General features: G+C 41.0%; 2 protein-coding genes across 2 annotated transcripts; both read right to left on the bottom strand.

Moving 5' to 3' along the window:
* Window positions 1–110: 110 nt before the first annotated feature.
* On the bottom strand, window positions 111–1,776 carry LOC130720726 (uncharacterized). Its single transcript, XM_057571414.1, has one exon. The coding sequence runs from the start codon at window positions 1,604–1,606 to the stop codon at window positions 236–238; it is 1,371 nt and encodes a 456-aa protein (XP_057427397.1). The 5' UTR covers window positions 1,607–1,776; the 3' UTR covers window positions 111–235.
* A 1,624-nt stretch (window positions 1,777–3,400) lies between these two features.
* LOC130716658 (uncharacterized) lies at window positions 3,401–6,035 on the bottom strand. Its single transcript, XM_057566659.1, has 3 exons — window positions 5,684–6,035; window positions 4,969–5,060; window positions 3,401–3,826 (listed from the first exon to the last, which is right to left on the bottom strand). The coding sequence occupies exons 1-3, from the start codon at window positions 5,928–5,930 to the stop codon at window positions 3,743–3,745; spliced, it is 423 nt and encodes a 140-aa protein (XP_057422642.1). The 5' UTR covers window positions 5,931–6,035; the 3' UTR covers window positions 3,401–3,742.
* Between the last annotated feature and the right edge of the window lie 11,672 nt (window positions 6,036–17,707).

Genomic DNA, 17,707 nt, shown 5'->3' with positions numbered 1-17,707 from the left:
TGGCATATAATTCTTAGTGCAATAACTATAGTCAGTTTATGGTATATAATTCTTAGTACAATAACTACAACAGCAAGATACACCTCAGTTGTATTTGATAGTCATGATATGTTAACTAACCTGCAAAACTTATGCTATAAGATCAACACTCTTCTCGAAATTCTGTAAAGTACTCAACTTACAATAAAAGACTCACTGAAAGCTCCAATAAAATCATCCTCAAGGGAAAAGATGCTCAAGAAACATATAAAATACAATGGCGATGTAGCATAAGGATCACTGAAGAGTATATTGCCCACAGAAAGTTAACCCACCAAGCAAAAAACAAAGCAACTTCCTTGACAAAAGTAGAGCTCGGCAGTATAGATGGTAAATTTCCAAAGGAAGGACTATCAATCTGAGATAAGCCAAGAAAGACAAGTACCAGCATAGGAGGACCAAGAAATTGCAAAACCACAAGGCACACATAGTGGTTATGCAGGAACATCTTCGCCCTGCTATAATCCAGATCAGGAACCTTGCTAACATGAAGCCTTTGGTACCAAGACAACAAAGCTTCATTCAGATACATTTGCAGGTTTAGCCGTACCGCCACAATCTGCAACAAACTTGACCCCAACAAGCACCAACGCCTAAAGTTACTGAAATCAGATGGCAAAAACCCCAGATTCCCCACCAATTTCTCTGCACTACCAATACCACTACCTCCCTTATTATTATTGTAGTTAGTGTTTACAAAAATTTCAGACAATGGGGTAATCCACAGCAAAGCCACAAATATAACCAACAATTGATTCGCATACAGGATCGTGCTGGCGAACCAGCCACAAGTTATCATTGACAAATTGCAACGAATTTGATCAGTTCCGAGCCAAAAGCATCTTGCACTTCTACCAGCAGGAATGAACAGAAAACCTGCAAGGCAACCCATCAATGCTGCAATGAAAACCCTCATAGGCCCATCAACCGGAACCCCGAAATGGAAATCCAAAACCAATGAAGCACCCTCAGGAACAAACATTAGCCCTAAGAAAACCCCCAAAACCCCAAAAACAATGCTCAATTGCTTCTCCGACCGCCTAGACGCGGATCGCTCGAACGCGGTCTTCGCAAGCGTCGAACCCCACGAGTAAAGACTCAAAATTGATAACAGAATCGGAACTATAACCCCAGTTTTCAATAACCCATGATCCTCCTTCGAATCTAAGAAGCTGTGAAGCAAAATAGAGAAAAGGGCAACAAAGGAAACGGTGAAAGCAGCACAATACTGATCAACATAGAGACGAGATTGAAGGTGACCCTCATCGAGTCTCAGCCTGAAGATCTGAGCATTGTTTTCGTCGAAATCGACCTTGTCCTTGGCCTTGCTTCTCTTCCTGAGCTCTGCGGAGGTTTTGGAGGATAAGGGTTGGTAGTTGTCGATCCCGGGGCGGCGAATGGCGGCTCTGAGGCCATTGGATTGGGGTTGGGAATCGGGGTGGATGTAGGTTTGAAGACCGTGGAGGAAGAAGATGGGGATTCTGAAGAAGGCTAGGATGAAAGCGAGGGTGAGGGAGAGTGATGCTTGAAGCAATGGATTCTTGTACGATAGCAAGAAATGGAGCATTGTGGTTGCTCTTTGGGAAGGTTAATGGTGTTGCTCACTGGTTTCTGTTTCAGAGATGATGGAATTTAATGCCTAATGATACTGGTTGTGCAGTTTGTTATAGGTTGAGACTTTTGGGTGAAGATTAGGTTCCCTTTTAGTTTTGGAAGGCGATAGGCAAATTAGATCTCAATAAGGGTCGAGTCATAAGATCGAACTTTCGGGAAAGAATTCTTTTGAAAGGGACCGTCACAATTTCTCCAGTAGGTTTATATGTGTTAAGAAATTATTTATGTTTAAGTGTTAAACATTTGTATTTTATTTTTAATTTACATGTATGGTATCGCTAAACTTTAGGATTTGTTAAGTCCTAAGAATCCTATTAATCCTCTCTCGAGGCTGACGATGGCGTCCGGTTGTGAGTGTTCAAAAGATGACGGTGGTGCTGCTGGTTGCACGACAAGGGAATATCTGCAGAAGACACTCTCAATCTCAAATCAATATACTATGTGTTTCAGAGAGCATCTTGAAGTTTGAATAGAACTAAAGTGTAAATGTTTGAATGAATATTAAACAATATGAAAAATAAATGTTATAGGAAATCATAATTTGTAACTCTTACAACACTATCATAAACTTCGCATGATAACTGAAAAATGTTTAGGCTAGTAAAAGTATGCTTGATCCATAAGACTTCTAATATGTGGACTGTGAAGATTCCTCTCCATTGACTTATTCATAAAAAAACTACACATGACAATGAGGCGAGGTGAATTCCGCTCTCCCCATCCCCACCCTCGTTAACGCAGCGTTTGTTAGGGATAATTTACCTTAGAGAGGGAGATTGCACATAGAGAAATAAGTTAGAGATTGAGAAGAGAGGGAGAGGTTGGGGTACCTCCCACACCTTTTATCAATCACCCCTTGGGAGTGAAAAAAAATATAGCACCTAAGCATTTTTTGTTTGACTGTCCCACTTTACTCTCTTGTATATTCTCTTGTATATGTTATCAACAAAATATATATAAATATATATATATATATATAAATTATCGGTAAATATGTCTTGTAACTTCTATATTTTCTATCTATATTTAACTAAACAAAAGGAGAAAGAAGTCATGTCATTTTTTCTTATATTTTTTTCTCTATTTTTATTATACCAAACAATTTTTAAAATAAACCTTATTTCTTACTCATTTCTTCTCATCTTCTCTCTTCACTCTTTCTCTTTTCTCAAACTCTTTTCTAAACCAAATAGAGTAAGAGTAAGAGGGGGAGGGTTTTGAGGAAAATGATGATAAAATTATGAACTAATATCCCAACCCCATCATTGGTTCGGGGACTTAAGTCATCATTATTTTAAATTTTTTAATTTAATTTTAATTGTTAATTCATGTTTATAAATAAATCAAGTAGAAAATACATTTTAATTCAAATATTTTATATTTAAATGCAAAATTAAGAATTAAATCACATTTTCTTGCAAATTTATATGAGTTAAACATTATGATTTAACTACTATTATAATTCAATCTATATGATTATTGGATCAGGGTGACTTTCAGGTCAGTTTTGGATGAGCATTTGCGCCCCTACGCACATCTTTGTTGGTATGTCTACTCCGGTTTGGGTCGGGTTTAATATTCTCCAAAGCTTGATCAAAACAGATTTTTCTTGTCAAAGTTCGGGTTAGAGTTGGGAATAGCTATGGGACTATGGGTTCGTGTTTGATTTCCAGGCCTACCTTAAACAACTAATTAAACAAAAGGAAACGAATGTAGCATGTAATGCTATAATTTTTTTTTTTTTTTTTATTGTTTTGGGGTTCAAGGCTACAAGCATGGCGACTTGGCAAGCTTTTTCTTGAAGACGAAGTACAAAGCTTAAGTGAGAAACAAGGTAGTATATGGCCGCCCCTAGATTCCTATAGATTAAAATCACGACGTACCTTAAAATTAAATCAATAATAAAAATTGTACGATCTCCCTAGTTGCTTCAAAGATAAACTACTCAATTCAGAGCAGTTTTATTCCAAGATAAATCATAATTTTAAAATAAATTAGCCTAAGTAGAACTATAAATAAAAAAACCCGGCCGTAAGTTAAGTACATGAGGAAAAAGTTGGCCAAGAAACGGAGGTTGGGAAAAAGTAGCCTATGAATAACTTGTCTGATCTTTATCATGGTGACCTGCAACACAAGAAGCATCTTCTCTTCCATTTTCTAGTTGTGGGACCTCCTGTTGTGGACATAAAAAGATCAACCATTACTCTTTATAATATTTATTTTTAGATATGCATGCATGGTAGAGATCTTGATAAGGATTCGGATTTGATTGTGTAAATACACAGCAAATTACTAAAGAGATGACTTGTTTAAGTTGCATACAAGCCAGGATTAGAAAAGAGAAGGGACAAAATTGATAAGGAAATAATCAATCTAATAAAAAAAATTGAAAAAAAAAACTTTCATTTTAAGTGCTTTCCCTAATTTGAAAGGTTGTATTAATGTTTTTGGGTTTATTAAGATATTCACGTTCGGACGTCATGAGACTAATCTACCAAAGCTCTAAGATCGCGTTAAATAATTAAGTAGACACCTCCTATTAAATCTTTTTTCAATTAGCATCTTGGGCGATCAAACCTTAAGCTACATATTTAAGGAGTTCATCTATCTACTATATTTATTAATTCATTATATTATAATATGATGAGAAAACATTTATTGACTAAATAATTAGTTATCGATTAATTATGAAAAAACAGTAATTAGAAGGGTACTTTAATTCTTTTATCAGTTTTTATTTTCAAACATATCACCATTAATTTGCACAAAATTGCATCTATGAGAAAAAGTTGATAAAAAAATGGAGTAATAGTAATCTTATCCAAACGTACACTAAGGCGAAAGCCCCACATTATGAGCTTCGCAACTCTCAAGCATGAAAATATCCTCCATCTCCATGTGTTACTGTTTAGTTCTCTTTTAAAGAAGAAAATGTATTCTGTATTCAATTGATTGAAGTTAAAAGCCAGCGAAAACACATAATAAGCCAACTAAAACGTGAACGCATATGATAATAGGTTCAAGATTTTATTCCATATATGATGTTTCATTTCATGTCCTACCAATGAGATTTGTATCATCTCAAATAAAAATCGCTCATATTTTAAAATTGTCATATCAATATATTTATAATTTCATTGGTTAAAACAGGAAATGAGACATCATTTACGCATCTCAATCCCTAATAATATCTGATAAAAGCCCTACATAGATAGGTGTGGGTCACGATGTAGTTTCTTTCCATCTGATCATGATCTAGAAACACATGCTGCAAGGTTGTTCTTATGAATCTCAAGAGAGTCTCACAAGACAAACCTGATCCGGTTGTTGTGATGAATTCCGCAATTGAGCTGATGTCCTCCTCCTCATCCTCCTACTTGCAATTCTGGCTCTTGAACCCGTTGAATCTGTCCCATAAAAAATAAAATAAGGTCAGAAAAAAGTTATTCTACAGATATTTTTTGAACTCAACATGTATAAGCTAGAGATATTTATCAAATCGTGGTAGTAAATATTTTGGTTGTACTGTCTGTTTTACCCACATAAATAATTAATTCCAAATTGTCAATTTTTTATTACATATTGCCCATTCAAAATATCTTCTCACATAAAATATCTGTTTAATTTAATAATATAATCCTAAAAATAAAAAATAATATCTACTCATGCAAAATATCTTGATTTTTTCTTTAATGAGAAGAGTATATGTCACACTTTTCTGTTAGAGAAACAAAAAGTGGAAAAAGAAAAGCGTAATAAAAGAGAACAAAATTTAACACTATGCAAAAATATCTCACATGTATATTCCAAGATATTTCCACACATGATAATTTTCCAAATCTTTTACGTCGTGTTTGGTTAGGTGGAATATCAAAACGAGTTAATTTTACACGGTCAAACACCATCTACCAAGATCAAAACCACCGTTTCCTCAGCCAAAACGCATTGAATAAAAAATGTGTATCCAAACGATGTCTTATCACAATTATCGTAGTGACAAAAAAAAAATGAAGGTGTGATGATCAGGTACCTGAAGGTGCATGTTTCTTGATTTTGCAGCTGGTACGAGGTTTGGAATCCAAGGTGGATTCAGCTGAATCAGGGAGGTGGCGGTCGAGGCGGAGGTGGTGGTGGCGGTTGTTGGAAGGGGCATCTTGACGGCGGTGGAGCATTGTGCGTACGAAGGAGGCTTCCATGGTGTTGAGGAAGTTCACGTGCTTCTCATCGGTCCAAACCGACGCCGTTTCGGTGTTGTGCGCGTGCACTGTAGATTCCATGGGTGGTGGTGTAGAATAGAGGAATGAGAAGTGGTTGCGTTTTGGTTTTTGGTGAGTCAGAGAAAAAGTGTGGGGAAAATGGAAATGAGAATATGGGTATGGTAGCTTTATTTGCATCCCACCCTTTTATAGGGGAAAAAGGACAACACAAAATATCATGATACTTTGTCAACCTAATTATAATCGACACCGACTAATAGATTAATTAAAACAATTTAATGTGTTTAATTTTGGTTTTATATTCATTCTGAGGTTAAAAATATGTCAAAGTAAAAGCTATAACACCTACTTATCCATTTCGGTGCCACGATGTCTATGTCATCAATTTTTCAAAAGTATATAAACTTAAAAATATCACAAAATTAGTAGCCTTGTCGTTGGATCAAAGGAGCAGGCCAGAGATATTTTGATGGAGGAGTCGGTACCTAAGATATTTTAACTATAGTTTATACTATAATATTTGGAATTTTGTTAATATGTGAAGAGGAAAGGAATATATAGGAGGAAAAATAATTATATTTTTACTTGCATATATGAGGGGATGAATTTTAAAATAAATTTACTTGTATTATTCTTATTTTTACATTAATACTTTGAATTTTATGATGTGACAATGACATTTTAGTTAGTAGACCATAAAAAAATGACATATTAGTTGTATAATTATTTTTCTTCCAAATCTCGTGCATCTATAGAGGGAATAAAAATGAGTTTTTAACTCCATATTTTTTTCTTAAAATTTGAACCAAACAAAATAATTCAGTAAAAAAAGATGAAGGAAGAAAATGTGCCTAAACATATGATCACACCTTGTGATTATGTCATTTAATCATTTTATGTTACTGTTTACACTGATTTTTGGTAAACAAATATCCTCTTAGTTCGACTAAAGGAAGTTTAGATTTCAGGGTCCTTTTGAGAAAACGCTTTGCCAAAGTGTTGTGTGTGGACGGATGTATTTTCGACAACAATAAACAACTTTAAACGAAACTGGATTTTATTGAATATGAGTCGATTACACAATAGTCAAGCAAACCAAAATAACATGAAAGCAAATTTCGACAAAACAAGCTACACATAAAAACTGGGAATTAACGAACTGAAATGCAAGGAAATTAAAGCGTTGGTTCTGCAACATACTCCTCCATCATCACGTTCTGCTCTCGAAGTCTCATTGATGCGGACATTAAAGCTTTCTGGTGAATTTTTCAGAGTTTGAGTTGGGAACCCCTTTTCTGAATCAGATTTTCCTATTTATAGAGCTCCGTGTCTCGCGTGTCCCTGGCGGTTTTCTTCCTTGTTGGTCGGGTTAGTGGGTCTGATTCCCCACGATCTGATGCTTGTTCCGGAAGTTTCATGCGTAGTGGTGAGGGTCGTGTTTCTCAACCGCCTCAACCGTTTCTTGGCCACGTTTTCGACCATCGTGGGGAGAATTTGACTTGGTCAATGTGGCACGTGTTACATGTGCCTGTGTTTAGTAGTAATTGTTGTTGTCGAATTTGGCTGCCCCATTAACTTAGTGCATTTTCCTTTTCCTTCCTTCTAGTCAGAATTCGACTACTCTGAGTATTTTGGGCTGAATGCGTTTTTCTTTCTTGGGCCAAAATATTGGGCCAACAGATGCCCCCCAAAAATGTTGATTCTCGACTACCAGTCCTTGGAGAGATCAAGCATTTTTCACTCGTGCATTTTGACGGACCTTGACGGCTGTTCGCGACTTTTCCTTTTCTGATTTCAAGTCCCATCAGATATCCAATCGTTTGACTTTCGCTCCAATCAGAGGCTTTAGCGTCTGACCTCGTCTGCCGTGTGCCGTCTCTACTTTTAGAGTAATCATGGCCTTTTCCTAGCCTTTTCATTAGGGTTTGCGGTTATATAATAAAATAACCGTTGGATTTCAAAAATTTTATGCATCACCCTGTAATGCAGCCTCACGTCCGACTATTCACTTGCCTATAAATACGCCATTGTTGGCCTTCTTCAAGCTTTACCGTTCTTTCAGTCACTCGCGCTTTCAAATCCTCAAGCTTTCGAACACTTAAACTTTTGCCTGATTTTGCTTGTGACCGCCTTCCATCGTTTGGTTTCTGTTCTCCCGGTGTATTCTCTGAACATTTCCATGGCTTCTGGTTCTGGCTCTGACAATGTCATTCCTTTGGCTGCTGCTTGTGAGGTGAATGAAGCCAAGCGCACTCCCATTCCAGATCCGCCGTATGACGTGGAGAAACGGGCTATCTGGAAATCCCAGGTATTTATTTCTATTTCTGTGAATGGCAATTTATGTGCCATTTTGGGCCCTTTGAAGAAGGCGAAGAAGGGCAGGCCTAACAGTCTCCCTGAGGACTACGAGCATTTTCACCCCAGCATTCGTGGGGATGAGCTCATTCTTGCATTCCAACCTTCTTACCGCTTCCCTTTTCTGAAAGATCCCAAAAGGACTTTCAGGTCTGCGCCTCCTAACCCGTCTGCTGGTGAAGGAGCCTATCTGAGATGGCTCAACAGGGTGGAGGCCAGTAAGTCTGGGCATTGGAAAGTGACTGGCATTTTCGACCTCATTCAGTTGTCGAGGTCGCCGATTACTTACAACCCTGCCATGCTTCTGAGTTCTCTTTTCTTTTGTGAGCGGTCCACCAATAGCTTTCATCTCCCCTTTGGAATGCTTTCTCCTACTCTTCTCGATGTTGCTGCCATCACTGGCCTTTGGGTGGTGGGTGACGATTATCATTCTTCTGCTGCTCCCACTGATCCTATCGCCATTCCGACAGACAACATTGCTTTCAGTAAGTTTATTAAAGATCATTATGTCGAGAATGGTGAGGTCTCCGATGCTGAGCATGTCGCGTTTCTACTGTATTGGCTTTCTGCCTATGTGTTCTGCACCAAATCTTTGAGAATTCCGGCTAAACTTCTTCCTTTAGCCAATCTGTTGCACGAGGGTCGAATTATCGCCATGGCTAGGCTCGTGCTCGGTAATCTCTACCAAATGATCAATGAAGCAATCGCCGATATTCGAGATCCTAAAGTGGCGTCTTTGAATGCAGCTGGTCCTTTCTGGCTTCTTCAGCTTTGGATGAATGCGGTTTTCGAACCATCTCTTCCAGCCAAGAACTCTCCTCCTGTGGTGTCTAACACAAGGATCGACGCTTTCAGGCTTGAAGCTCTCACCCCTCCTTATGATGCCTCCACGTTCGAGTTTGACTTTAAGAAGTATTTCACCATGTTTTTCGAGCTGAAACGTTTCCGCTCGAGCTTTGCACCGTATCACAAACCCTCTTACGGCCCTCGGTGGCTAAGGAATTCATATCCTAATCTTCCCGGTTCGGAAAACCTTTCTCAACACCAAGTCGAGCTTTGGCAGACTATATTGTCTCCCAGGGTGTTAACCATCAACTTCGCCAGTAATGATTTTACTCTTTGCGGTTACAATCCTCAGCTTGTGTCTCGACAGTTTGGGCTGAGTCAAGATTTACCCAATACCTTGTTCGACAAATCCCTCATCCTCTACCCTGGTACCATCACCAAACGTAGTGTTTTCGACACTACCATTGGTTACTATAACGATGAGGAGCTACTTGGTCTTAGTCCTTTCAGTTTCGCTCCATCCTTTTACGTCACCCAGGCGTTTAAGGCGTGGTGGTATGCTTATTGGCATGATATTTCGACGCCAATTGAGGATTGCTTCCAGCGCATAACAAACGTTTTTCTTTTGCAGAGACAGGCCCCAAAGAAAACCAAAGGTATGCATACATCTGAGATCAACGCTTTTCAACAATTCTTCGGTGTAGTGTACTTTCCGGGTCCTCGACTTCAGGAAACGGTTGCCAAAGCAGCTCAAGTTCTCAGGCAAATGTGGGAAGCTAAAGCCAAGAAAACCCGATTGAACCTTCCTTCTGACGAGGACGGTCTTTCTTTTATTATTCGAAAAACTGGCTTTAGGTTCCCACCACTGCCTACTTGTAAGTATGCTTTGGCTTTTCCGGTAGTGCTTCCTAAGTGGGTTGATCATGTAAGTATCAAAAACTTTTACCACGGTGCACTGCCCCCTCGGAAGCGGGTGACCTGGACCAAACGTTACCTGTGGAATTATCCTCTCCATGTGCCGGTTGAAATCTTCAACCACATATCGATAAAATCGCTTATTGGTCAAGGTAATCATTTCGACCTGGCATCTTTGCGATATTTATGGCTTAATCTTCCTTTGTTTTCCTTTTGTAGCTGAACCAATTCCTCGACCGACCCCTCAGGCTTCTCCTCGGGTGGCTTCTGCGATTGTTGAAGTGGAGGATGATGATGATGATGACGTTGCCTTGGCTGATAAGCTCGAGATTCCTAAGGTAATACTGAACCTTGTGAAACTTTGACCTTTACTCGACGTGTATATCTTTGTGATCATTTGCTTTTGTTTCAGAGTCGAAAACGGGGGGCCACCCCTACTACTTCTGCGAGCCAAAAGAGGGCTAAAGGTGCTGGTGAACCTTCTGCGGGCAATCCCTCCCCTGCTAAATCAGCCAGTCAACGTGAGGAAGTCCAGCAAGGTGGTGAACAAGGTGTTGATGAGCAGGCTTCTAATCCTCTGCTTCAAGGCACTACACCAATTCCTGTCGAGATGGCTCGAGCCAAGAAGACCTCCGGGAAAAGGTCTAGTCGCAAATCTGGCAGCTCCTCTTCCCACCATTCTAAGAGTTCAACCAGCTCCAGTCCCCTCAAAGCATCTGGCCCTAAGGTGAATCGTTAGTTCACATCTTGCTTCAATTTGCTTTCTTTTCCTCCTTCTCAATCATTTTACTTTTATTCTTCAGAGGGTTGGCATGTCTAAAATGGCTGTACCTCGGGCCACGTGTTTTTCTTCTAAACCTCCACCAATTGCCCTATCTAGTTCTCCGAGCGGTTTAGAGTCCTCTAGCTCGAGTTTAGACTCTACTGAGTCGGACCCTGTGTGGGACAAACTGACATTCTATTTTAACTCGAAACCAATTGCTTGGCAACATCCTGGTTGTGAACCCTATTATACCAAAGAATGTCGAGATAACCTTTCTAATTTTCCTCCACAGGATATGCAGAACCTGCCTTCCCCTGCTCGTGAAGAAAATATACTGCATGATGAGGTGCAGGGTGGTGAGGATCCAATCATTCAGCCTGACCAAGTGATTGGCGTAATGCCCCCACCCAAGGCTGATGTTCTGGCCTCTGCTCATTCTGAACCTCCTCCTCGACAGCTTCAAACTTCCCCTCAACAGCCTCGACTCTCTCCTCAGCGAATTCAACAAGATGCCAGAGCCGCTCTGATCTCTCCTCATGCTAAGGGAGGTTCTCCTCAGCGAATTCAACAAGATGCCAGAGCCGCTCTGATCTCTCCTCATGCTAAGGGAGGTTCAGCTTCTTCTAAGACGGCTGCTTCTTCTCATACTTCTAGTGAAAGGCTCAGTGCTCTTTTAGTCGAGGACCCTCTTTCCAGAGCTTCTTTGATGGTACTTTGGATCTCGAGTCTCCGCCGCGCCAAGCTGAAATTGCTGAGACTGCTCAGTCTGGTGGAGTGCCCGATGATAGCCGGATTGAAGCGGCTCTCGTTAAGTTAAAAGGGCTGGTTTTCGATGCTGGCTTCATTGGCAGTGTCCGAGTCAATCCTCAATTAGGTCAAGAAGTGAAAGAACTGCTTGCCTTTCTCTTAAGCCAACAACTTGATCAAATTCAGGCAGATGCTCTCGTCGAATTGCAAACTCTCGTGGTCGATATTGTGGCCACACTTGACAAAGCCATTGCAGTGGAGCAATCTATTGAGACTAAAAAGGCACAAGTGGCTTCCAATACCAATGGCCTATTGCCCGCAAAAGAAGAGGTTCTCAAGCTGACTGCTAGGAGGACCCTTATTGCAGCTGAGTTGTCGAGTGTTGATGCTCGACTAGATGAGCTTCACAGGGAGGTAGCCAGACTCGAGAAGCAAAAGGCTATGTTGATTGATGAAGGCCCAGCCGTGAATTCGCGACTGAATACGCTGGCTGCTGAGTGCACGGGTGTGATGCTCTCGACATCTCAACTTTCTAAAGAAGTAGCAGCGGAACAGCGTATGAAGCAAAGCTTGGATTGTAGGATTGCTGCTGCTGGGGTTCAGCTTGAAGCCTTCAAGTCGAGAATTTAGGCTTCAATATTTGTTGCCTTACTGTAATGGCCATGGATCTATTATGGCCTTTGTTGCCAACTTTATCATTCCCGTCCTGTAACTCTATTCGATTTTAATTTATGAATGACTTTGTATCGGCAATGCTCGACATGCTTTATTTCTCGATTTACATTTTATCGTTGAATTAGCTTTCGCTACATTACTCTTTGCATTGAATTGCTAAGCCTCACCATTTGACTTGGTGCTTAATCTAACCTTTCAACTTCCAAGTTTCTTGGAAAACCACGATAATTTATAACGCTTTTATCACGTTTCTGTTCAACGACTCAAGAAATTCCTCCACTTGTGGTAGTGGTTGACGTGGCTTGCCGTGTTTGGCTGACGCTTTGGTAACTGCATACTTGCATTAATACGTCTGTTTGTTACTTCCCTACTATAAATGAAGCAGTTTTCTACTCGTCTCTCAACAGCAACTCTTTTCTTTCCATTCTTCCCTTCTTTCTGCGATCCAAGAACCTTTCATTCTTCACCATGGATAGCAGACTAATTCTTCGCCGTATCAAGGACTTGGCTTTCCAAGAGAACCTTTTCCAGAACCTGTATGACTCCTCTGCTGGCCTTGATGAGCTTTTAGGGCTCATTGATCAACTACTTCATAGGCCAATCGTTGCGCGCGTTAGAATTCCTCTTCAGGAGTTCCAAGGGCTTCTCTTGGAGGCCAAGCCTCTGTTTGAAGAGTTCCGGGAACTTTCAGTAATGGTGTTCTTTCAAGAACACCAAATAGATGAGTGGAGGGATAAATTCGATTTTCTCCAGGCCTCTTTGGATCAGCAAGATCCTGAAGGTCTTGTTCAGTCAGTTGTGGCGATTCTTGCAGCCTCCCTTGAAGACCTGGTTGCTCGTCAACAGAAGGCTCGACTTGAGGGCCAGATGGTGGCGCTGGTGGGTCGATTAGCACCTATGCAAGCTAAATATGACGGATACAGAGCCATTTTTCCTTTTTAGGTTTCTAGTTTTACTTGTATTTTGCCATACTTGTAATGTTTTTCGATTAATGAATATAATTTGGCAATTTTATCGTTCATGTTTCATTCGATTTTACATTCGTGCAACATTGGCTTATATGCTTTTAAATACTTGCCATTTATCGTAACACATTGACTCTGATTGCCCAATTCCTTGATCACGTAAGCATTATTGGGTAACGTTTTCTCGACTGTAAATGGCCCTTCCCAACTGGGGGTCCATTTTCCATAAACTCTATCCTTTTTATCCATTGGGAGAATGACTTTCCACACATAATCCCCTGTAATAAAAGATCGATCTCTAACCTTTTTGTTGTATGCTTTAGCTATGCGATCCTTTTGCCTTGTTAAGACGTCTAGTGCCAAGAGCCTTTCTTCGTCGAGGTTGACCATTTCATCTAGCATCATATTCCAGTAAACGTCGCTTGGGATTTCTTCTTGCCTTTGAATTCGACATGATTGCAAGTATACCTCTGCGGGCAATACGGCTTCTTGGCCATAGGCCAGTCGAAAAGGCGTCGTTCCTGTCGCTTCCCTTGGTGAATTCCGGTAAGCCCATAGGACTTGGCTTAAAGATTCATGCCAGCTTTTTGGTTTTCGACCCACATGCTTCTTGATCAAGCTTATTAAGACTTTGTTGGCTGCTTCTACTTGGCCATTAGCCTGAGCGTAGTAAGGGGTCGAGGTCAAAAACTTGATGCCCCAAGATTCTGCGAAGGCTGCCACTTTGCGTCCTACAAACACCGTGCCTTGGTCAGTTGTAATGGACTCTGGCAATCCAAATCGATATACAATGTGGTTTTGTATGAACTCGATCACCGTTTCCTGTGTTACGTTTTGTAGTGGGATGGCTTCGACCCATTTAGTGAAATAGTCGACTGCCACAATGATATACTTGTGCTGCTTTGATGAAGCTGGGTGAATTTCGCCAATTAAGTCTATTGCCCATCCCCTAAAAGGCCATGGCTTGATAATAGAGTGCAACTCGCTAGCTGGCACATGCTGGATTCCTGAGTGTTTTTGGCAATCTTGACAACGTTTTGCGTACTCGATGCAATTTTTCATGATAGTTGGCCAATACAAACCTTGTCTAAATAGAATCCATTTCATTTTGGCCCCTGCTTGGTGAGCACCGCACAGGCCATCGTGAGCAGCTGATACTGCTATAAATGCGTCGTCTTCGCTTAAGCATTTCAACAGTGTGCCGTCGACGTTCTTTTTAAACAACTCGTTGCCCAAAATGGTGTAACTTAGAGCTCTATACTTGACTTTTCTATCAGTTGACCCCACTGGATTCTGCAGGTATTCGACAATTGGCTTTCTCCAATCGTCAGGAGTTAGATTATCAATGACCATAATGTCGAGATCTGAAGGACTCAGTTTTTCTTTGATCTTGACTAACTCCGTTAACTTTAGTCTGTCTATCATATACCCAGAAGCAACCTGCGCCAATTCATTGGCTTCTTGGTTCTCTATTCTAGGAACATGTCTTATTCCAGCTTCGTCGAATTTAGCCAACAAATTGCTCGCTTTCACATGATATTTGGCTAGATGCTCACTAACGCACTTGTATTCTTTGGTAAGCTGCTTTACTACCAACTCAGAATCTCCTTTCACGACAACATTCTTTGCCCCGAGCGCTAGCAAGATCTCGAGGCCTGATATCAGTGCCTCATACTCGACCTCATTGTTCGAGCAATTACTCTTGATCCTAAATTTGAATTTAGTGGGGATGTCCTGCGGGGACATGATAAACATCCCGATTCCAGTTCCATTCTTATGGCTGGAACCGTCGAAGTATAACTTCCAAGGCTGTATGCCCACATAGGTTATGATCTCTCTAGGCATGGTGTGATCTGCCAAGAAATCAGCGACCGCCTGCCCTTTAATCGCTTTTAATGGGGTGTAAGTTAATGAATATTCGGTTAGGGCTAAAGCCCATTTACCAATTCGACTATGCAAGATTGGTTTGGATAACATGTGCTTTATTATATCATAATGAGAAAAAACCATTACATCGATTGGCTTTATATAATATTTCAACTTTACACAAGAGAAGTATAGGCATAGACACAATTTCTCGATCATAGTGTATCGAGTTTCTGCGCTATTTAACACCCTACTTAAATAAAATATGGCTCTTTCGTTGCCATCTTCATCTTCTTGAGCCAACATGCTCCCGATGGTTTCATCTGTGGCAGAAATATACAGCTTCATTGGCCTCCCCTTGATGGGTGGTACCATTACAGGTGGATTGGATAAGTACTTCTTGAGTTCATCGAATGCCTTTTGGTGCTCTGCCTCCCAGCGGAACACATCTTCCTTTTTTAGTCGAAGAAGCGGAGAAAATGACTTGGTCTTTTCACTGAGGTTGGTAATGAATCTCCTTAGGAAGTTAATCTTCCCCAATAACGATTGTAGTTGCTTCTTGCTGGTTGGTGGACTTGTGTCGAGAATGGCTTTAGCTTTATTTTTGTTGATTTCGATGCCCTTTTTGTGCACCACAAAACCCAAAAAATCACCTGCAATAACACCAAAGGCACATTTAAGGGGATTCATCTTCAAGCCATATTTTCTCATCCTCTCAAAGGATTTCCTTAGATGCAACAAATGGTCATCCCGTGATGGGGATTTCACCACAATGTCATCAATATAAACCTGCATGAAGGTTTCTATAAAATCATGAAAAATGGTATTCATTACCCTTTGGTAGGTCGCGCCAGCGTTTTTCAACCCAAATGGCATGACCACCCACTCGTATGTCCCTAAGGCACCAGGACATCGAAAAGCTGTTTTCGACACGTCCTCTTCTGCTATGAAGATTTGGTTGTAGCCTGAGTAACCATCTAACAAGCTTAAGTATTCGTGACCTGCAGCTGAATCCACCATCATCTCAGCAATAGGCATGTGATACTCGTCTTTTGGAGTGGCAGCGTTAAGATCTCGGAAATCTATGCAAACTCTCATCTTCCCATTCTTCTTGATTACTGGAACCACGTTGGCTAACCAGTCCACATATCGAGCTGTTCTGATAAATTTACACCTGAGGAGTCTTTCGATTTCTTCCTTGATTTTCACCAACACATCTGGATGGAACCTCCTGGGCAGTTGCTTGACTGGTTTCTTGTTTTCTTTGATGGGTAACTTCAATTCCACCACTTCTCGACTGAGGCCGGGCATTTCATCGTAATCCCAAGCGAAACAGTCTTTGAATTCCTTGAGTAATTTCACCATCCTGTCTTTTAGCTCCGGGTCAATGAGAGCACTAATATACGTTGGCCTCTTTTCTAAGCCATCACCCAGGTCTACTTCTTCTAAAGGGTCTTGCGCTTCCATTTTCTTGGACAATTCGACCACTGGCTTCTCGAAGCCTAATGGGCCGTCATCATAGATGCAATCTAGCCTCAGATTGCAAAGGTCCTCGAATCCGCATCCCTCGGCACTCTGCTTGTTTACTTCTATGCACGTATCATCCTTGTTTGTTGTTGTCTCCTCCTGAGGTGTCAATTCGACAGGCAGGATTGAGACATTAGCTTCGTCGATAGCCATTTCTTTGGCCATCCTCTCGGCCTCCAAGGCCGTTCTTATTTTGTTTTCGGCTGCGTAAGCCGAAATTCGAGCCATGCTCGAATTAATCATCTTTATCATTGGCTTGCCACCCATCAGTGGCATTTTTCTCTTCATCACTGTGCCATCCACTCATGGCATCAGGTTTACATGCTTCATTGAGGTTTAGGCCCCGGATGGGGTCCAACGTTACTGAGTACTCTGAGTAGGGGTTGAAGTACTGGCTAGCCACTGTGTCTAAAGGAGCAATTGTGGCTAAACTCTTCTCGAAATTCTTCTTACCAACGTAGCTTGTTTCTGCTAAATAGTAGCTTTGATCTGCTTGTACATTTTCGACAACTCCATCAGCCTTCCAAATGGATATACGTTGGTGTAAGGTTGAAGGCACTGCCCCCACGCCATGAATCCATTCTCTTCCTAGCAGCAAATTGTAATTGGCCTTCGAAGGGACTACAATGAACAATGTGGAACGGGCTACTGTTCCTACGGTTATGTTCAACATGATTGCCCCTAGGGAAGAACCTGTCTTTCCTTCATAATCGGAAAGTACCATGTCATGTGAGATTAGATCCGCTTCAGTTTTTCCTAACTTCTTGAGCATAAATCCGGGCATGAGGTTAATTGCAGCTCCCCCGTCGACAAGGACTTTGTTAACACCCTTCTCCTCGACTCTGGCCCAAACAAATAACGGTTTCAAATGGCTCTTCATTTGCTCGGTTGGCCTTTGGAAGATAGCTCTTTCATCTTCGACGGATCCTCTCTGCATCACATAATAACACAAAGGATTGTCATCTGGTTCGTCGTCGACATAGTAGTCTTCCTCACTTTCAGTGACCTCTGAGATTCTATCGAATTCTGCAGGTAGGATGGACACGATGCAGATGATGTTGAGCTCTTCTCCCTCACTGTCGTCGAAATCTTCGAGCATGTCTTCATCCTCATCCTCGACGACATTCTTCCCTTTTTCCTTAGCTGGATTTGATGGTATGGTTGCTCCCTGTTTGATGGCGTGATCCAGCTGGTTGATAATCGACGCCACATTAGGTTCATTGCGAGAGTTATCTTCT

Source organism: Lotus japonicus, chromosome 5 (genome assembly GCF_012489685.1).
Source record: "Lotus japonicus ecotype B-129 chromosome 5, LjGifu_v1.2".
NCBI lineage: Eukaryota > Viridiplantae > Streptophyta > Magnoliopsida > Fabales > Fabaceae > Lotus > Lotus japonicus.
The sequence above is the reverse complement of the archived record's forward strand: the minus strand, read 5'-3'. Positions and strand labels throughout refer to the sequence as shown.

Bases quoted from the DNA above. Each gene is read 5' to 3' on its own strand.
- LOC130720726 (XM_057571414.1), bottom strand. From the start codon at position 1,606: ATGCTCCATTTCTTGCTATCGTACAAGAATCCATTGCTTCAAGCATCA.
- LOC130716658 (XM_057566659.1), bottom strand. From the start codon at position 5,930: ATGGAATCTACAGTGCACGCGCACAACACCGAAACGGCGTCGGTTTGG. The intron at 5,061-5,683 runs GTACCTGATCAT...TTTATGGGACAG, and splicing joins CAAGAAACATGCACCTTCAG to ATTCAACGGGTTCAAGAGCC. The intron at 3,827-4,968 runs GTTTGTCTTGTG...TGTCCACAACAG, and splicing joins CATCACAACAACCGGATCAG to GAGGTCCCACAACTAGAAAA.